The sequence below is a fragment of the Bubalus bubalis genome, chromosome 10 (assembly GCF_019923935.1).
Source record: "Bubalus bubalis isolate 160015118507 breed Murrah chromosome 10, NDDB_SH_1, whole genome shotgun sequence".
NCBI lineage: Eukaryota > Metazoa > Chordata > Mammalia > Artiodactyla > Bovidae > Bubalus > Bubalus bubalis.
Genome location: NC_059166.1, coordinates 2101271 through 2120281, shown reverse-complemented (window position 1 = coordinate 2120281; position 19011 = coordinate 2101271). Strand labels below are relative to the sequence as shown.

Sequence of the window (19011 nt, the reverse complement as noted above, 5' to 3'; positions counted from 1 at the left end):
ACAGCCCGGACAAGCCCGAGGGGTCTGTGTTGAGGGCAGGAGGGTGCTCGAGGTCGAGGAGGCCCGTGAGCAAAGCTCTAGAGGCCACAGTGCCCTTGAGAGGGGCCGGGCGGCCCCCTGGAAGGTGGAAGGCCCTGGGCTGGGCTGCAGGACACAACTCGGAAACTTGGCCTTGGGAGGGTCACAGGGTCTGGCAGACAGGTTGGCTTCAGGGCTGGAGGAGGGCAGGCGGGTGTGCTGCCACGGGACACGTGGAAAGAAGCCTGGAGAAGAGCAGGGACTGAGGCGGGGAGGAGGAGGCGAGGCGGGGTGAAAGGAGAAAAGAGGAGACATGGGGAGCCCTGCCCAAGAGGTTCCGGGGTGGGGTGTCTCAGAAAGACAGTTGGGCTCAGAGAAGGGCCGTGCCTGCATTACCGGGCGTCAGACGAGGAGGAAGGAGCAGGATGATCGTACCTGCCGGAGAGGCAGGCAGAGGGCAGGAGACGGGTGGGCCCATGTCCGGGTTCATGTGTCATCAGCCCCACGTGTCAAGTCCCGTTGGAAGCAACTTGCGTCTCTTGTCGTCAATGGCCTCCGACAAGCTAGTGTGATGACATTTGTGTGTGTGATCCAGGTGAGTGGAGTAAAGTATGTGGACGAGAGTTAGGTCCATAATATAACTGCATTTATTTAGAAACTCATACCCAAAAGCTTCAAGACACAGAGAGCCTAGTCTGCCTTTGTCCCTCACTGACTCTAGGAGGCAGTCACTGACTTGCCGGGACGTCAGTCTGCCCGTCTGTAAAGTGCTGGCGTTGGGCTGCGTCTTTTCAGCAACTTTCTAGTTCTTAACCACCACCCCCAAACAAGCCTAGGCTATTGACCCGTGACTCTAGGCATGTCCCTGGTGGCTGGTGGGACCCTGAGTTTATTTCTTTTGTATCTGAATGAACTGATTCCTCCAGGTACACTCTGCATCTCCACTGACGAGATGGAGGACTGAAGAATCTGATAAAATAGAGAAAACGTGACATAACAGTGAAACCTCGTTGAAGCGGTCGTCAAGAACCAACTGTGGACTCCGCGCGTCTTCGGGTAACGCCCCCTGCTCTGGGTCCGCCAGGGCCCCCCACCGCGGGGTTTGTCGCGTCACAGTTTCGTCTGTGTCGCCCCCTCCTCGGCGGGGTTTGTCCGCTCTGCGGCCGGCGGCCCGCCCGCCTTCCTGGACTCCAGGTACTCGACGGCCCCGTAGGCGGCCATGGCGGCGCTCAGGACGCCCAGGAGGACGTAGAGCTTGGCGCTGACGCACAGGAACTTGCTGTATCCAAAGGCGATGACGAAGCCCAGCGCTTCCCACAGGCGGTAGCTGGCAAAGGCGGCCTCCTTGTTCTTCTCAAACAGAACCCCGAAGAGAGCTGCGGGGAGAGGCGGAAACGGGGCTGTGAGACGGCAGACAGCCCTCCTGACTCCTGCAGAAAACGCCGCCGCTTCCCCGAGGCCCAGGTAACCACCCCAGGACCTTCCTCACGTTGTGGACGATGACCAGTCCGGTGAGTGGGCCTCTTGCAGAGAAGGACGCACCATCGCGTAGAAGAGAAACAGAGCCGATGAGAGTGACCACCGGAGGGGCCGTGAGCCAGCCCCGTACCTCGCGGGTCAGGAAAGCAAGGCTGGGAGACGGGACCTGAGTAGATGAGGGCGAGGGGCCCCCTCTGCAGGGTCCACGGGTGGGCCGGCCATGCGCTCTCCCCCTGGTCAACATGACAAGAAAGGCCCTGCACTCTGGGGTCTTCCTGCCCGAAACCATAGCTCCAGCCCAGTTATGAGAAGACATCAGATGAACCTCAATTAAGGGACGGTCTACACAACCCCTGACCAGTATTCTCCAAAAGGGCCACGGTCATCAAAGCAGAGCAGAAAGAGAAGCTGGTACAGACCAACAAGGCAGACGCGGTGGCTGCATGTAACGTGGCCGGCTGCCTGGGGTCTCAGAGCTCACAGACAAAGGGGGGAAAGCTGGAAAAACGGAATAAAATCGGAAGTTCCGTTATTTCCCAATGGTAATTCCTCGGTTTGTAAGATGTTTGAATTGAGGAAACACAGTGGACAGTATGTGGGAATTCTGCACTCTATTGGCAACTTTTCCACTGATCTAAGATTATTATAAAACAAAAAGAAGAAAAGCCTGCTCGCAGTCTGACCTGGCCACAGCAGGTGAAAGTGACCAGATGCAAACTCCCGACCTCAGATGCCAGGATGAGGTCAAGTCTTGTTTGGTTGGAAACAACAGGATGCATGAACCGGGCACGTAAGAAAGGACAGATCTTCTGAATTTTTCAGCCTGGAAGCAGCCCCTTTGGTGGCTGATGAGGCAAAAGGGTATTTCAAGGCCAGACATTCCAAGTTGTCTCAGATTCAGGCACTGGCGTGCAAGTGTTGCCATGGCAACAGGACTGTCAGGGCGGATAAACAGAGAGCGGCCAAGATGAATGGCTCCAGAGGCGGGAGGGCTCCCCGGAGCCCAGTGGGAACCCTGGGCAGGGAGAGGCAGGATTCTGCCCCAGGAAGGAAGGGCTGGGATGGTCCGCCCAGGAGTAGCAATCAGCTTTTCCGTTGAGAAGTGGTGACTGCAAAGGAGGGTTACGCTGTACTCAGTTGTATTCCGTCTCATTAACTAGGAAAGCAGGTAACTAGGAATGTACGGGACTCGCGTCTTTCCTTAACAGAGAGACACTTTCAGGGAGAACAGCATTAGAAATCCATCTTGCTATTGAGACAGCAGAAGTGAGATTGCTGGTCTTGGTAGGTGGTAAAAGCTACACAAAATGTGCAGTTTTTGAAAACACAGAGACAGTATGGATGGACCACACTGCAGGGAGGGGAGCCCGCAGGGAGCTCTGTTGTTAAAACAGCCCTCCTGGTCAAGATGGTTGCAAAGGTCACAAACCATAGATGGGAAGAACAGTTCCCCCCCAAGAACTGATTTTTACTCAAAAAAACTTAATTTGAACAAAAAGACAGAAATAATTCATTTTAAATTGGTATTCTTATTCAAGAAGGACTTAACCCAAGTCATTCACTGGACTTCATGTAGCTGCTCAACTTGACAAAGGCTCAGCCTGACAGTCTCTCATGTCCATGGAAAGGAGGGAAGAGTTGGAGCAATTATTCCCATGTCTCAGGGAGAGAAAAACCAAACAGGTTTACTGCGAGCCTTCTGAACACCTGGGAATTGTATGCACACGGCTGTGCATCCCAGGCCCTAACCTGACTTCTAAGTGTTCAGTTCAGTTCAGTTCAGTCACTCAGTCGTGTTCGATTCTTTGCGACCCCATGGACCGCAGCACGCCAGGCCTCCCTGTCCATCACCAACTCCCAGAGTCCACCCAAACCCATGTCCATTGAGTCGGTGATGCCATCCAACCATCTCATCCTCTGTCGTCCCCTTCTCCTCCTGCCCTCAATCTTTCCCAGCATCAGGGTCTTTTCCAATGAGTTAGCTCTCTGCATCAGGTGGCCAAAATATTGGAGTTTCAGCTTCAACATAAGTCCTTCCAATGAACACTCAAGACTGATCTCCTTTAGGATGGACTGGTTGGATCTCCTTGCAGTCCAAGGGACTCTCAAGAGCCTTCTCCAACACCACAGTTCAAAAGCATCAATTCTTCATGTAAACACTTCAAAAAGTTAGCTGAGCTCAGGGAAGTCAGTTAATGAGAGAGCAAGTCGGCAGAAGCACTGGGGTATAAACAGTGGGGCTCCCTTGCCCCTGCACGGGGACGTGGAGGCGCTCTCTCCTGATGATCGCTGAGTCCTCCGGGGCTGTCAGGACCTCTCACTGACTTACAGTCCGGATTGTCAAGAAAAGCAAGCGTGGTTTCTCTTTGTCTCCTCTACCGACTCAGGCATTTCCTCTGTTGAGCAACAGACCCACCTGCGGCTAATCTGTCACCGCTTCCACCAGCTGCCCTTTGTCCAAACACAGCAGTCTGCACTGAGCCGAGCAGACCTCCGTCACCTGGCTCAGAACTCCAGGAGCGCGTCCTGCATCGTGGAGGCAGGAGAAAAGCTGTGAAAGCCAAACCCCTTGATTCCAACGGCCTTGGGTTTGCTCGGGGATGTTTCCTCAGCTGTTTCACAGGCCGGCACCAACTCAGATGCTAAGGAGGGGCCGTCCTGGAATGCCGAGGCCACGTGTGTGACACCCCTGGGTGCAGGGACAGCAGCCAGGCCCCCGTTCCCGGAAATGGAGGCTGCTGGCTTGTTTGTGGCTGGGCCTGACCTACTTTCCAGTCCCAGGTGTTTCCCTGATGAGGGCTGGACAGTGGGTGGTGTTTCCAAGGGAAGAAGCTCCCTTCTGAGCCAGATCTGCCCCTGGGGCCCCGGCTCACCCCTCGGTGGCTTGTTGGCTGCAGAGATGGCTCACCTCCTGGGGCCTCGGCACTCCCGCCCCCCCAGCCAGGTGGGTTCTGGGAGACCCTGCCCTCCCGAGCCCCTCGCTGCTCCAGCCCAGACCTCTTCAGGCGCTGCCCTTCTGCTGGGTGAGGTGCCGTGGGGGTGACGCCACCCGCCGGGCCGCATCATGAGTGAATCCTCGCGGGATCAACCCGCCGGCCCGCAGTCAGTGCCCCCTGTCATGTTAGGGCGTCCTGGCTGTGGCTCCTCCAGGAAGCCGGGACTCTCAGGCCTGAACTCAACTCCTTTCCCCAGAGTGATAGTCTTCCTGTCCTTCATGCTGACTGCCTTCCCACACTTTCCAGAGAAAGGGGACCCCTCCCCTCCCGGCCTGGAGGCCCTCAGCCCCCTGTCCCCACCTGCCCCTGTTGGGTGCCCTCTCCACCTCTCAGCTGCCCTCTGTCCCCTGCGCCCCTTCTCCTCTCCTCACAGCCCTTCACTTGGCATTGAAGATTAATAATCAGATTTTCTCTTGCTCCAAAATCTCTGTGGATGGTGACTGTAGCCATGAAATTAGAAGGTGCTTGCTTCTTGGGAGAAAGGCTGTGGCAAACCTAGACAGCACATTAAAAAGCAGAGACAGCACTTTGCCCACAAAAGTCCGTCTCGTCAAGGCTATGGTTTTTCCAGTGGTCATGTATGGATGTGAGAGTTGGACCATAAAGAAAGCTGAGTGCTGAAAAATTGGTGCTTTTGAACTGTGATGTTGGAGAAGACTCTTCAGAGTCCCTTGGACTGTGAGGAGATCAAACCAGTCAATCCTAAAGGAAATCAGTCCTGAATATTCATTGGAAGGACTGATGATAAAGCTGAAGCTCCAATAGTTTGGCCACCTGATGGGAAGAGCTGACTCATTGGAAAAGACCCTGATGCTGGGAAAGATTGAAAGTGGCAGGAGAAGGGGATGACAGAGGATGAGATGGTTGGATGGCATCACTGATTCAGTGGATATGAACTTGGGCAAACTTTGGGAGATGATGAGGGACAGGGAGGCCTGGTATGCTGCAGTTCATGGGGTCGCAAAGAGTCGAACATGATTCGGCGACTGAACAATAACAGCAACAACAACATTACTGCTACACAAGCCCAGGGCAACCCCTTTCAGGGCTGGGTCCCCCTGATCAGGGTCCTCTGTCCTATTCAAGCCCAAGCCAAGCCTTTCAGTGGACGCCTCCAACCCTGCTGTCTGGGGGCTTGCCAGCCGCCTGCAGCCCGGGAGTCCCGATGTCCAGCCCGGCCCCGGGACTGCCAGGTCCTGGCCTGTCCTGGCTTCCTTTCCTCCCTGTGTCCAGCAGCTCTGCCGCTCAGCCCCTTCTCAGCACGGCCCTCTGCGCGGCAAACCCCTGCACGTCCCCACATCCCCCTGTGGTGCGGCAGCAGCTCACCCTACCCCCGTCCCCAGCTGTAAACCCCTGCTGCTGCTTCCGAGGGTGCTGGGTGAACCCAGCCCCTTCACCAGGCAGGTCGGCCCCAGATCGGGCCAGCCGCCGCCCTCGCCTTCAGCACTGCAGCCAGCCTGTCCTCACAGTTCCCCCTAAATACAGAGGCTGAAACCCCAGGTGACAGTGTTGGGAGGTGGTCTCTGGAAGCGATGAGGTGGTGGGGGGAGCTCTCGGGGTTAGAGTGCCCTTGTGAAGGGGACCCCCAATTGCCCCCCTCGCCCCTGTGTCCACCGAGGACTCAGTGAGATGTTTATGAGCCAGGAGGTGGGTCCTTCAGACCCCGAATCCATGGTGCCTTCATCCTGGACACCCAACCCAAAACCCTGAGCAGCGCACGTCTCTTGTTTACAAGCCCCACCCCCCTCTGCAGGGTGCTGTTAGAGACGGCTCCCTTCCGGCCTGCCCCAGGCTCCCCGCTGCAGAGGACAATCAGACAGGACGGGATTTGGGGGTGACCCCCAAGATGAAGATGAAACTGACCCCTCCCACCCCCAACTCAGTTCTCCCCGTCCACTGAGGGACGTTGTCATGGTAACCTGTAAGCTTTGGCTCCTCCCCACACCTCCACTGAGAGCAGACAGAAGCCCTTCTGCCCAGACAGAAGGGCAGGACATCGCTCTGCCCAGAGGAGCTCGGAGCTCGTCTGGGGGGTGCCACGATGGGACGGTCACGTTAGCAAGGATAGCTGCGCACTCCAGTGCCTTTTCTCCCGGGCTTCTTCGTGGATCCAATTCCACAGAAGGAAGTGGGGCCTGCCCTCCGGCCCCTGCTCCTTGACGCGTGTCTCCCCTGCTCCTTGACGCGTGTCTCCCCATCTCCCTCAGCGGCCCTGAGCCCTGCACAGCCGGCCAAGCTGGGGTCCCCTGAGCAGGCCGGCTGTGCGCCAGGCACTCACCATTGTTCTGTGTCTGCCAGACCGCGTCGGCCATGCCCCAGAGGCTGGGGAACACGAAGAACACGGGCAGCTGGCTGGGGTGTGGCTTCCACAGCAGGAGGGCAATGATGCAGGCCAGCTGGGTCACGGCCCCTGGGGGTGGGGGCGGGGGACAGGGGGCTCCTCTGAGACCCTCGGAGCCGCAGGCCGAGCCTCCGATCCCCTGCTCCCTAGACTACTGCTGCCTGCTTTCTCCGGTGCCTTTGACCTGACCCGTGCAGGCTGCCAGGGGGCATCCTTGGCAGGTGCGGGACTCTGCCTGCCTCTGGCCTCCACAGGGGCAACGGCGGGGGAGCCTTGGGGTGACGCACCTCTGCGTCTTAGAGCAAAGTGTCATCTTGCTGGGCAGAGGAGGGCCCAGATTGTGGGGGCTCAGGGTGGGAGACACTGGGCTTCTTCATTAGTGGGGATCCCTGCTTCTCTCACTGAGTGGGGGGGGCATGGGGAGGGGAGGGGAGGAGGGCCCCCCAGCCTGGGAGCGGGGCCTTCCAAGCAGGATGGGGAGCAGGGGCTGGGGGCAGGGCCTCCTCGCTCCTCCCGGCTTTGTCCTCACGACCCGAGGTCTCGGCTTCGTGAGTCGGCAGGCCCTGTGATGCCCCCCGACCGGGGGGACAGAGCAGCCTGTGACCCTCCAGGGCGGCTGAGGAGCACGTGGAGCAGGTGCCTCCGGGGTTTCCTGGGGCTGCATGACCCTGAGCGAGTTACTAGGCATCTCTGTTCCTCAGTAAGAAGAGAATGACTCGGGCCTCGGCCAGCACTATGTTATGGCTTCCCCTCCCTCTCCCTGCGTCACCACAGACCCTCAGGCATGTCACTGTGAGCTAGCTCTTTCCTTGAACACCCTCATTTCTCACCTTGTCTCTGCTGCTGCTTGGTCCCCCAGGGGAAGCAGAAGGGGATGTGTGTTTAGACAATCAGCTTCATCCAGCGCCTGAACCAATATCTCCTCCTCCTGGGAGGCCCCCTGCCTCCCGCCTGACCTCCGTCTCCCCCAGTTTGTGTGCCTCCAGAGACCACCCTCCTCACCCCAACCCCGGCCCTCTTCACACAGGCTGCAACCGCCCACAGTGCAGCCGGACCCTCCCCAGGCTGCGCCCAGCATCTGCCTACCCAGCGCAAAGAGTGCGGTCCTGCCGGTGTGCCGGGCCAGCCTTCCGAAGAGCACGGAGCACAGGGCGTCGACGGCCCCGAAGCAGATCATCACGTAGCCCACGAACTGGATCCCCAGGGCGCAGGTGGTGTAGGACTGCGGGAGAGGACAGATGGTCACCCGCGCCAGCCTCGCCCCGCTCGGGGCCGGCGCGGAAGCCGCAGCGCTCTGGGGGCTCATCCGAGTCAGGGAGCCCAGGCTGTGCTATAACGCCGTCTGCAGTGTGACTGCTGGCTGCTGAGCTGCCTGGAAGCTTGTCCGGCCTCCCGCTCCCAGGGCGGGGACAGTCCTGGCGCCGCTTTTGAGTGAGCGCTAACGGGACGGTCTGGACAGACCTCGTCCCCGTGTCCCTGCACCGCAGGCGTGGCGCTGCCCTTCCGAGTCTGAGGTCTTCTCCTGGGGCGGGCCCTGCCCCTCCTGCCTGTGGGCGGCTGGCTGAGGACAGACCTGGGGGTGAGCGGGGGGCTCGGGGGGCTTTAGGGCCTTGAAGCTGCTCTGAAAGATACGATCATGATGTCATCATGCCTGTGTCCAAACCCCGAGAACACCCACACCAAGAGCGAGCCCCCAGGGAGACGCTGGACGCGGGGTGACGAGAACGTGTCCCTGTGGGTGAGCCAGTTGTGACAATGGACAGATGGACTGTAGACAGATGGACTGTAGACAGATGGACTGTAGACAGTGGGGGAGGGGCCGTGGCCGGGTGGGGCCGGGGGGTGGCGGGTACAGGAAATCTCTGTAATTTCTGCTCAGTTTTGACGTAAACCTAAAACTGCTCTAAAAAATAATGTCTTAATGAAAAAGAAGATGGAAGGAGAAGGAAAGGAATCTCCGTAGAGATGAGAAGAACAGAAAGACTTCCTGCCCCAGACCCGGGAGGTGGGGGGCGGAGGGGCCCAGGGGGACCAGGGCTCAAGGGCTGCAGCTCTCACACCGTGCCCCGTCCCCACAGAATCAGGACAGACACATCAGGAGGCCCCTGGCTCCCGGCTGCTGCGGGCCGTGCCTGAGCTCACGGGCGGTGGTCTGTGACAAGTCCGAGGGGAGTGGCTGCATCCAGACCCAGGGACTCGGCTACATCCCGCTTGTTCTTGGAAACTCCAGGTCTCCAATGGGACAGTCCTCAGAGCGGAGGCCACAGGCAGCCCCGGGTGCCCGAACATGCAGGGCCGTACACCAAGGGGAGTTTGTGGTTTATCTGGAACTCAAATCCGTACCCTGCCTTTTCTCCTGCCAGTTTGGCAGCCCGTCCTGGGAAGGAGCCATAGCGGGGCTGGAGTGGAAGTTCCCTGGAGGAAGAGTGGTGGTCCTAGGGGGCAGGCCTCTCGAGACAGGCCGGAGGGTCCAGCCTTGGCCCTGGCTGTCTCCCTCCAATGCCCAGCTCCTCTCCCATACTTTTTGGGCAAAAACCTTCTCTCTACCATCCCTGTCTGTGACATCCCTTCTACAACATCCCACCGGGGTCTCCAGGACAGCACCTAGGCAGGGGCTCCAGAGACAGGGGGTCGGGGAGAGACCCTCAATAAAGGTGGCCAGCCAGACAAGGGGCTCCGCTCCAGCCACGCCTAAAGAAGGACCCCCTCTAGGAACAAAGTGGGCAGACAGTGCAGGGGTCAGGTGGGCATCCAGGTAAAGGTCATCTGAGTAGCCAGGGTAACCATGCTGAGCCACCTCCGTTTCTAGATTGTAACTCAATATTCAAAAACTAGGTAAGGGCCCAAATAGACTTTTCTCCAGAGAGGACATACAGAGGAGCAAGAGGCACGTGAAAAGATGCTCAACATCGCTAATTACTCAGTTCAGTTCAGTTCAGTAGCTCAGTCGTGTCTGACTCTTTGGGACCCCCATGAATCACAGCACTTCAGGCCTCCCTGTCCATCACCATCTCCCAGAGTTCACTCAGACTCACATCCATCGAGTCAGTGATGCCATCCAGCCATCTCATCCTCTGTCGTCCCCTTCTCCTCCTGCCCCCAATCCCTCCCAGCATCAGAGTCTTTTCCAATGAATCAACTCTTCGCATGAGGTGGCCAAAGTACTGGAGTTTCAGCTTTAGCCTCATTCCTGCCAAAGAAATCCCAGGGCTGATCTTCAGAATGGACTGGTTGGATCTCCTTGCAGTCCAAAGGACTCTCAAGAGTCTTCTCCAACACCACACAGTTCAAAAGCATCAATTCTTTGGCACTCAGCTTTCTTCACAGTCCATCTCTCACACCCATACATGACCACAGGAAAAACCACAGCCTTGACTAGACGAACCTTTGTTGGCAAAGTAATGTCTCTGCTTTTGAATATGCTATCTAGGTTGGTCATAACTTTCCTTCCAAGGAGTAAGCGTCTTTTAATTTCATGGCTGCAGTCACCATATGCAGTGATTTTGGAGCCCCAAAAAATAAAGTCTGACACTGTTTCCCCATCTATTTGCCATGAAGTGATGGGACCGGATGCCATGAGCTTCGTTTTCTGAATGTTGAGCCAACTTTTTCACTCTCCTCTTTCACTTTCATCAACAGGCTTTTTAGTTCCTCTTCACTTTCTGCCATAAGGGTGGTGTCATCTGCATATCTGAGATTATTGATATTTCTCCCGGCAATCTTGATTCCAGCTTGTGCTTCTTCCAGTCCAGCGTTTCTCATGATGCATAGAAGTTAAATAAGAAGGGTGACAATATGCAGCCTTGATGTACTCCTTCTCCTATTTGGAACCAGTCTGTTGTTCCATGTCCAGTTCTAACTGTTGCTTCCTGACCTGCATACAAATTTCTCAAGAGGCAGGTCAGGTGGTCTGGTATTCCCATCTCTTTCAGAATTTTCCACAGTTTATTGTGATCCACACAGTCAAAGGCTTTGGCATCATCAATAAAGCAGAAATAGATGGACTATTACTCAACCATAAAAAGGATGAAATAACGTCATTGGTAGCAACATGGATGCGACTAGAGATTATAATACTATGTGAAGTTGGCCAGAGAAAGACAAGTATCACATGATAAATAATACACATGAACTCATTCACAAAACAGAAACAGACTCAGAGACTTAGAGAACGAACTTCTGGTAGCCAGCAGGGGAAGAATGGGGAGAAGGGACAGTTAGGGAGTCTGGGGTGGACATTTGCACACTGCTATATTTAAAGTGGATAACCAACAAGGACCTCCTGCACAGCACAGGGACCTCTGCTCAAAATTCTGCAATAACCTAAATGGGAAAAGAGTTTGAGAAAGAATTATACATATAGATGTATAACTGAACCACTCCGCTCCACACCCGAGAGTAACACAGCACTGTAAATCAACTAGACTTTAGAATAAAAATTTTTTAAAAGCTAGGTAGCAAGGAATTTCAGTGTTTTCTCTATTTTCCACTCCAAGACAAGGACACAGGGTGAGATGCAGGTAAATAAGGGTCATGGCAACGACTGCCGAGCGGCTTTGGTCCTTTACCTGGAGACACATCTCAAGCGAGAGGCGTCCCTGGGAAGGTCCCAGGCCAGGTGAGCTCACATCCAGCCCCATGGGCAGCTCCCCCGAGGCCGGAAGGGCAGCGTGCAGCCCAGGGAGCCCTGAGCCGCCCGCCAGCCGGCCCCTCTCTTACCCGCGTGTAGTCGCCCGACAGGAAGGCTTGCTCGAACCCACTGAGCATCGGCAGCAGGATCAGGAGACGCAGGCGCTTGTCTCTGAGCAGCTTAAATGTCGACAGCAAAGTGGACCAGAAAGGGGGCGCCTGCTTCTCGCCCTCACCTTCCGGCTGAGCATCTCTTACGGGTTCCAGAAACACAGCCATGAGCAGGACCGCCAGGAAACCACACCCTGAAAGGACAGGGAGGGGACAGGCTGCCGTGTGGGGCTCCAGGGGCCCCGCACATGCACACGGGCTCCCCGCCTTGCCATCTGGCCTCCAGCCCCGCTGGCTCCCTCTGGGGCTTCTCTGCCTTCAGCGCCCACTCATCTCTCCTTCTCTGCCTGGTAAACTCCTACTCATCTTTCAGTACCCGGCTTGGATACCACCTCCCCATCAGAGCTGCCCTAGAACCCAATTTCCCAAGAAGATGTAACTACTGCTCAACTGAGAGCTTTGTTCAAAACTCTCATCCTGTTCAACTAATTTCAATTAGTTGAATGCACATCTGGCCTCTAAGGTCACCAACAGTCAGGACCTCATCTGCCTGGTTTCTGGGCCCCACCTCTAGTCCTCATTCTGGTTTGTCAATGTAAAGGGTCCCCTTGGTGCCTCTGATGTGGAAGTGACTTTGAAAGAGATGAGAGTATTGGTGGCAGCTGATCTCACCATGGAGACAAGCCAACCGTGCACATGGCCTCTTGGCCTTTGATTCCCAGTGGCATCTGCACTCAGTCCCATCAAATCTGACTCTTATCAGACTCATGGTCATTAAGAAGGATACAATCCAAGACCTTCACAGATTCCAAAATTCAAGAATGATAAAGAATATCCTTAAATTTTCTTCAAATGGACACCAAAAAAAAAAAAACCCCAAAACACCTAATCTAAAGATACGCCCAAAGTAGTGGAGTCATTTAGAAATTTTCCATTCAAATAAGTGTCTAAGGATAAGAGATCAAACCAGTCAATCCTAAAGGAAGTCAACCCTGAATATTCATTGGAAGGGTTGATGCTGAAGCTGAAACTACAATACTTTGACCACCTGATGCGAAGAGCTGACTCATTGGAAAAGACCCTGATGCTGGGAAAGATTGAAGGCAAGAGGAGAAGGGGACAACAGAGGATGAGATGGTTGGATGGCATCACTGACTCAATGAACATGAGTTTGAGCAAGCTCCAGAAGATGAAGAAGGACAGGGAAGCCTGGCGTGCTGCAGTCTGTGGGGTCGCAAAGAGTCAGACACGACTAATTGTCTGAACAGCAAGGATAAGAGCCATCATAGGAACTCACTCCCCTTGGGCAGCCATCTCTTCACAAATTTCCAATGTCCAGCACCTTCTGCTGCCCTGTGACCAGCAGTGGGAGCCACAGGCTTCACAGATTGGGCAGTGGGAGATGCCCGCCCAACCCCAGCCTCTCAGGAGAAGTCATTTAAGTATATGCTTCAAAAAAAGGTGATAAGCCCAAGATTTTGGACTTCCAAATCCAACCAGATGTGGTTGAAGTGTGAAGTGTGACATTCACTCAGTCATGTCTGACTCTTTGTGACCCCATGGACTGTAGCCCACCAGGCTCCTCTGTCCATGGGATTCTCCAGGCAAGAACACTGGAGTAGGTTGCCATGCCTTCCTCCAGGGGATCTTCTTGGCCCAGGGACTGAACCTGGGTCTCCCGCATTACAGGCAGATTCATTGCCATCTGAGCCTCCAGGGAAGCCCTACAAGTAGCTGATTCACCAAGGCCGTGGGCCACCTCAATGCCACCCGACAGGGCGGCCACAGCCCCGAGTGGCCACTGAGCACTTGGAATGTGGCTGCTGTGTGACCTCGGAAGAGTCATCTTGCTTTAGTTAATTAGAATTTCAGTAAGTACACGTGATGACCCTAGGCCTGGATGGTGCAGACGTGGGGCTGGTTCCATCATCAAGCGAGAACTCCGACAGCAGAAGCTGCTGCCCTGGGTTTCATGTGGGAAGGCCCCGGGCACCACCCAGCTGAACGCATTCTGAGGGGCGTGTGCAGTTAAGCTCAGATCATCCGAGCCCTGGGAAGGTGGTCTTTTTGACCTGGGAAGGTCTTGCTTTGCCCGGGTTCTGGGGCCGGCACGTACCTGTGTAGATGCCCATGAGTGTGTAGATGAGGTCCTGGGAGGGCCGCTTCGTGCTGTTGGTGGGCACCGTGGCCATCAAGCAGTCGCTGGCCCCGCAGGCCTGCAGCTGCTCCTCCGGGATGGTCCCTGTGAAGCAGAGAGGCCAACTGAGGACATGGGGAACTTGTGACAGGAGACAGGACACACGGAAGGAGGCGCCGGGGGGAGTGTGGCCACATGGAGCGTGAGACCCACCAGGGGTCAGAGCCAACCACGGGGGTTGTTCCATCCAGTGTCTCAGACACGTCTCTCCTCAGAAACGTCTATATGCTTGATTTTAAGACACTCCAGACCTGTGTGGAATAAATGCTGGCTACTGGTTATATTGCGTTGCTAACTTCATTAAAAGTTTTCCACTTTTCAGAATTATAAATAGGGTATGTTAGACTGGGTGTCAGGCCCACTGGGTTCTCAGACTCATCTGTAAAGAGACCCGTCACTGTGGGCAGGTTCGTTCGTGTTTTCTCTGAATGTTGTTTTCTTAGCTGTAAAAAGAATGACATGTGAGCGATCAGTGACTCTCAGTAGACCTACATCGAATCTCTGAAGAAAGGGGACACATGTCCCAGACAAGCGTCCTCAGGGTCTCATCGTTCCCATAATACTGATCTCAGTGCACGAGACGCTGCAGCATCCCTGTGGCTCGGGAGGTGTGCAGCCGGGGACAAGGCGGCAGCTGGGGACAAGGCAGCAGCCTGGAGGCTGGAGGCACAGGGAGGTGGGGAAGCCTCGCAAGGCTCCCAGCGGGCCTTCCAGCCCTCAAATTCTGTGTCCAGTGACCACGGAGAGATTAAGCTGACTTGTCTGCATATCTTTAAGAGTGAACCTGTTCACGCCCCACACCAGTCATGTCAGAGCCTGAACATGGTTCCGTTGGTCAGTTGCTGAGGGTTCTGGCAATGCTGAGTGATGATTGGTGTCTGTCAACCCTGCGATTTCCCTCTGCGGATGTACTCAGCAAGGATGGCAGACACCATGTGAGCAAAAAGGGAGGAAAGATTCTTACTTCCGAAAGCTGGGACTTGAGTGGATGAGCAGTACAGAGGATCAAGGCAGAGAGACAGATTCCTGATAACAGGAGAGTTAGCACTTCTTCCCCTCTAATAAAGCTTCCTGTGAGAACTGAAGACACGCATTTCCTCTGTCCTTGGTTGGAGTCTTCAGACAGCAAAGTGTGCAGGTGTAAAACAGACACACTCCGTAACTCTGTCTGGGTGAGGCCGGGCAGAGAGAAAAGTTAAGACCCTGGTCATCAAGTGTTCAAATCTGCTGGGGATAGTGGCCTTTTGTGTAATATTGAAAACGCTGGTGAATGAATTGATTCAGCACGAAAATAAATTCACGGAAACCATTCTTAGTCTATAGGATAGTAAGGACTCCATGGATGTGTATGGATATGAGAGTTGGACCATAAAGAAAGCTGAGCGCCAAGGAATTGATGCTTTTAAACTGTGGTGTTGGAAAAGACTCTTGAGAGTCCCTTGGACTGCAAGGAGATCCAACCAGTCCACCCTAAAGGAGATCAGTCCTGGGTGTTCATTGGAAGGACTGATGCTGAAGCTGAAACTCCAATACTTTGGCCACCTGATGTGAAGAACTGATTCACTTGAAAAGATCCTGATGCTGGGAAAGATTGAAGGCGGGAGGAGAAGGAGACGACAGACGATGAGATGGTTGGATGGCATCACCAACTCAATGGACATGAGTTTGAGTAAACTCTGGGAGTTGGTGATGGACAGTGAGGCCTGGTGTGCTGCGGTCCATGGGTTGCAAAGAGTCGGACACCACTGAGCCACTGAACTGAACTGAAGGACTCCATGAATTTGCATTCCACAGGTAGTGATCCTCAGTTCCCAGGGCACCCTCCCTAAGGAGTGGCGGCCAAGGCACCCGGGGACCAGACAGGCCCTCAGACCCACCCAGACTGTCCAGGGAGGAGCTGGGGAGGGGACAGTCTGAGAAGCAGGTCTTGGGGCCCATGTGACAACTGTCCATGTCCCGAATGAGGACATGAGGGGAGGGGCCAGGGGCCCTGGGTGGTCCCCACTTCCTCTTACCTTGAGTGGGCGTCTGGCCAAACACGAGAGATGAGATCAAGTTGCCCCACACGCCAGACGACTGGAATATGAGAAAGAAGATGCCAAAGTACTGGTTGACCACGTCTTTGCCGACTTGTCCCGTCTTCCGCGCCTGCATGTTGCCCACGATGGTGAGGTAGGTGCCCTGTGCAGACCACAGGGCGGCGGCTCCAAGCCCCACCAGGATGGAGGTGGGGATCAAAGTGTACCTGCGAGACGAAAGTGGACCTGGGCTGCCTTGGCCCCTTCCTCCCTCCCTCTGTCCGAGGAGGAGGAAGCTCCTGGCCCGGCCCAGGGAAGCGTCACTGTGTTGTTGGGTTGGTCAGCTTGACTGAGTCGTCCTCAGACTCAGATGAATGAGAAAATCAGACAGTTTTCTGGTTCAGGATCATTTGCAAGAGTGAAATTTGGTGTCAGTGTTTTTGAGCTTGGATGCAGCTACAGCGAGCTGGGACCACAGATAATACTGGGCGGGTTCTAGATATTCTAATGGCAGAAGATTAAACCTGGTTTATTATCCATCTATCCACCCGTCTCCCTGTCTGTCACTCTCTGCAGTAAGGATCCCGTCTGAGAACTCTGGTAACAAGAGAAGGAATGACGTGAAGCCATCATATCCGTGTGCTTCTCTGACGGCTCAGCGGTAAAGACCCCACCTGCAGTGCAGGAGAAGTGGGTTTGATCCCTGGGTTGGGAAGACCCCCTGGAGTAGGCAGTGACAACCCACTTCAGTATTCTTGCCTGGAGAATCCCACGGACAGAGGAGCCTGGTGGGGTGCAGTCCACAGGGTCTCAAAGAGTGGGACATGACTTCACAGTACATGAGTACATCCTGGATGACAAGGGGTGTCCCTCTAGGAGACACTTGAGCAGCCTGCCCCTGGGAACAAGGGTCCCTTGAGGGTCCCTGTCCATCCTGGAGCAGGCAGAGCTCAGGTGCAGCCCGGGACACCGGCTCCAGCCCTGCCACATGCACTCTCTGTGATGGGGTGAGCGTGTGAGGTCTGGCCCAGGTCACACTCTGCTCGGTCTCCCTGAAATTCACCCTCCACAGCTTAGGCAGCTTCTCCCCCTCGTTGCTGGGGCCATGAAAGTGCCCTCCCTGGCCCAGGAGGGAAGCTGGGGGCCCGAGGAGAGATCAGGCGGGGAGGGGGATGGCGGTCAGGGGAGCACGGCCTAGCAGAGGGGAGAGCAGGGGACGCGGCCACGGCCTGCCCCTGGCGCGGGGCAGGGTGCGGGCAGTGGCTGGGAGCGGGCGTACCAGCTGGCGTAGAAGTTGCCCAGCGAGAAGGCCACGTAGCAGCACATGGCGAGCACGAGGGTCCACTTGCAGCCGAGCTTCCCGATGAGGATGGGCGGCAGGAACATGGAGGACAGCAGCATGCCGCTGTAGAGCGTGCTGAGCGCCGCCACGCCCAGGCCTTCCTCGCTGTACAGGCTGCTCTGCGGGACACGACCGGCCGTCAGCGTCCGAGGCCAGAGCCAGGCACTCGGGGCCGCCCCCCACCCCCGAGGCCCAGCGGCAGGCTTCCTCTCCTCCAGCCGAGGGACGGGGGCAGAGGAGATGGCAGTGGATTAGGGACTGGCAGCCCAGGGCCCCCGGCAGCTCAGAGACCTCGGGGCGGCCGGGGTAGGGGGCTCAGGCTTCCGCAGCACCCCCCCCACCCCGCCCCCTGGTGAGAGGGGAGAGGGCGTCCAGGCGCCGGCAGCCCTGGTGGCCCCAGGCTACTCGGGAGATGAGCATTGCGGCTGAGCAAGGAGCTCCGGTCTGAGGCTGTGTAGACACAGATGCACGCTTCTCAGTGCTGTCGTTTTTCACTTGAGTGCTCAGCGCCCTGAGTGTGAAGGGGCCAAAAGGTCAGACAGGTACCAGACCCGCTTGGCAAGGGCCATGGCAGGGATGACGTTTGGTTTTTGCTGTGAAAGAAGAACCAGCCCTATTGCTTCTTCTATTTATTTCACTTATAAAAGGAAAGGAGGAGAGGAGGGGAGGGGGAGGGGAAGAGGGAGAAAAAAGGAGGGGGAGGAAAGGGGGAGGATGGGGAATGGGAGGAGGGGAGAGAGGAGGAGGATGGGAATTGGAGGGGGGGTGGGGAGGAGGCGGAGAGGGTGGGGAGGAGGGGAGGAGGTGGGGAGGAGGAGGGGGAGGAGAGGGAGGGATGGGGAATGGGAGGAGGGAGAGGGGCTGGGGAGGTTGGGAGGAGGAGGGAGCAAAAGGAGGGGGAGGGGAGAGAGGAGGGGGAGGACGGGGAATAGAAGGAAGGGGAGGGGGTGGGGAAGAGGGGAGAGAAGAGGGGAGGAGGGGGGTAGAAGATAAGTGCTCCCCCGGCAGCCAGACCGTCCCTCTCCAGGGTCCTCTTGGCCCTGTTTCCTCCTCCTCCATGTCCTGCTCAGCCCGACCCTGCAGTCATTCGTGGAGGGACGCCTGCTGGGCTCCAGGCCACTGACCAGACAGCAGAGGAGAAACGTGACCCCGACAGGGTCCCTCCCCGGCAGAAGCCAGAGCCCCAGACTCAGGAAACCACCTCGGCTTGAGTGTCAGCAGCAGGCAGACACTGAACTGAGAGCTCCCGCGTCCCTTCTCCTCCAGCTGGGACGGTGGCCCTGCCCCCTCAGGAGAGACGCGCACCGTGTGAGTCGCACACCCGGCTAACTAGTCCAGACGACCCCAAACCCAGACGTAAACAGCGGCACCGTTCACCTTCCTTCCCACCCGCGAGAAAGACAGCAGAGGCCCAACCACCCGCGGGCGCTCTGAAGTCCCCCCGCAGACTGCAGGCCCGCAGGCCGAGCTCTCACTCCAGGACGGGCTCTTTTCCTCAGGGTAGCCGCCCCACCCTCTGACCATCCGCCTCTGTCCAGGTGGTGCCCTTTCTCCAAGCGCAGGTCAAAGGTCTTCGAGGGTCTTGAGTTCAAGCGGGGTGAGCTTTTTCTGACTCTCCCCAAGTGCCTTGCCCCCAGTAGGTACTTAATCGTGTTGGCCAATTAACTGACACTGAAAATAAGAACTGGACCCATTAAAATTCTAAATCTGGTTGGAAGTCAGAAGTCGAATAGTCTGCTGTGAAGTGAGGGTTACCTGGAAATTTCTGCTCATAACTAGTCTCCTGGAGCATGGAGAGAGAGAACAGGCTCAGCCAGGGCCCCTTACTTGCTTAACACTTGAGCCTGATGCCTCCTGACTGGTGAGCTTTCCCCTTCGTG

General features: G+C 56.2%; 1 protein-coding gene across 5 annotated transcripts in view; it reads right to left on the bottom strand.

Annotated features, from left to right (window-relative positions):
* Positions 1–642: 642 nt before the first annotated feature.
* Positions 643–19011, bottom strand: part of UNC93A (unc-93 homolog A) — a 33765-nt gene continuing 15396 nt past the window's right edge. For 2 of the 5 annotated variants that reach the window (XM_044923996.1, XM_006061361.3), the window contains exons 3-9: positions 17069–17250; positions 15787–16016; positions 13691–13816; positions 11554–11768; positions 7921–8056; positions 6772–6903; positions 643–1394 (exon numbers count right to left, since the gene is read on the bottom strand). In XM_044923996.1, the coding sequence (XP_044779931.1) occupies positions 1129–1394; positions 6772–6903; positions 7921–8056; positions 11554–11768; positions 13691–13816; positions 15787–16016; positions 17069–17250 (1287 nt within the window). In that variant the 3' untranslated portion in view covers positions 643–1128. The remainder of the gene's footprint in view (positions 1395–6771; positions 6904–7920; positions 8057–11553; positions 11769–13690; positions 13817–15786; positions 16017–17068; positions 17251–19011) is intronic. The other 3 variants (XM_044923998.1, XM_025294269.2, XM_044923997.1) reach the window with 3 other exon arrangements.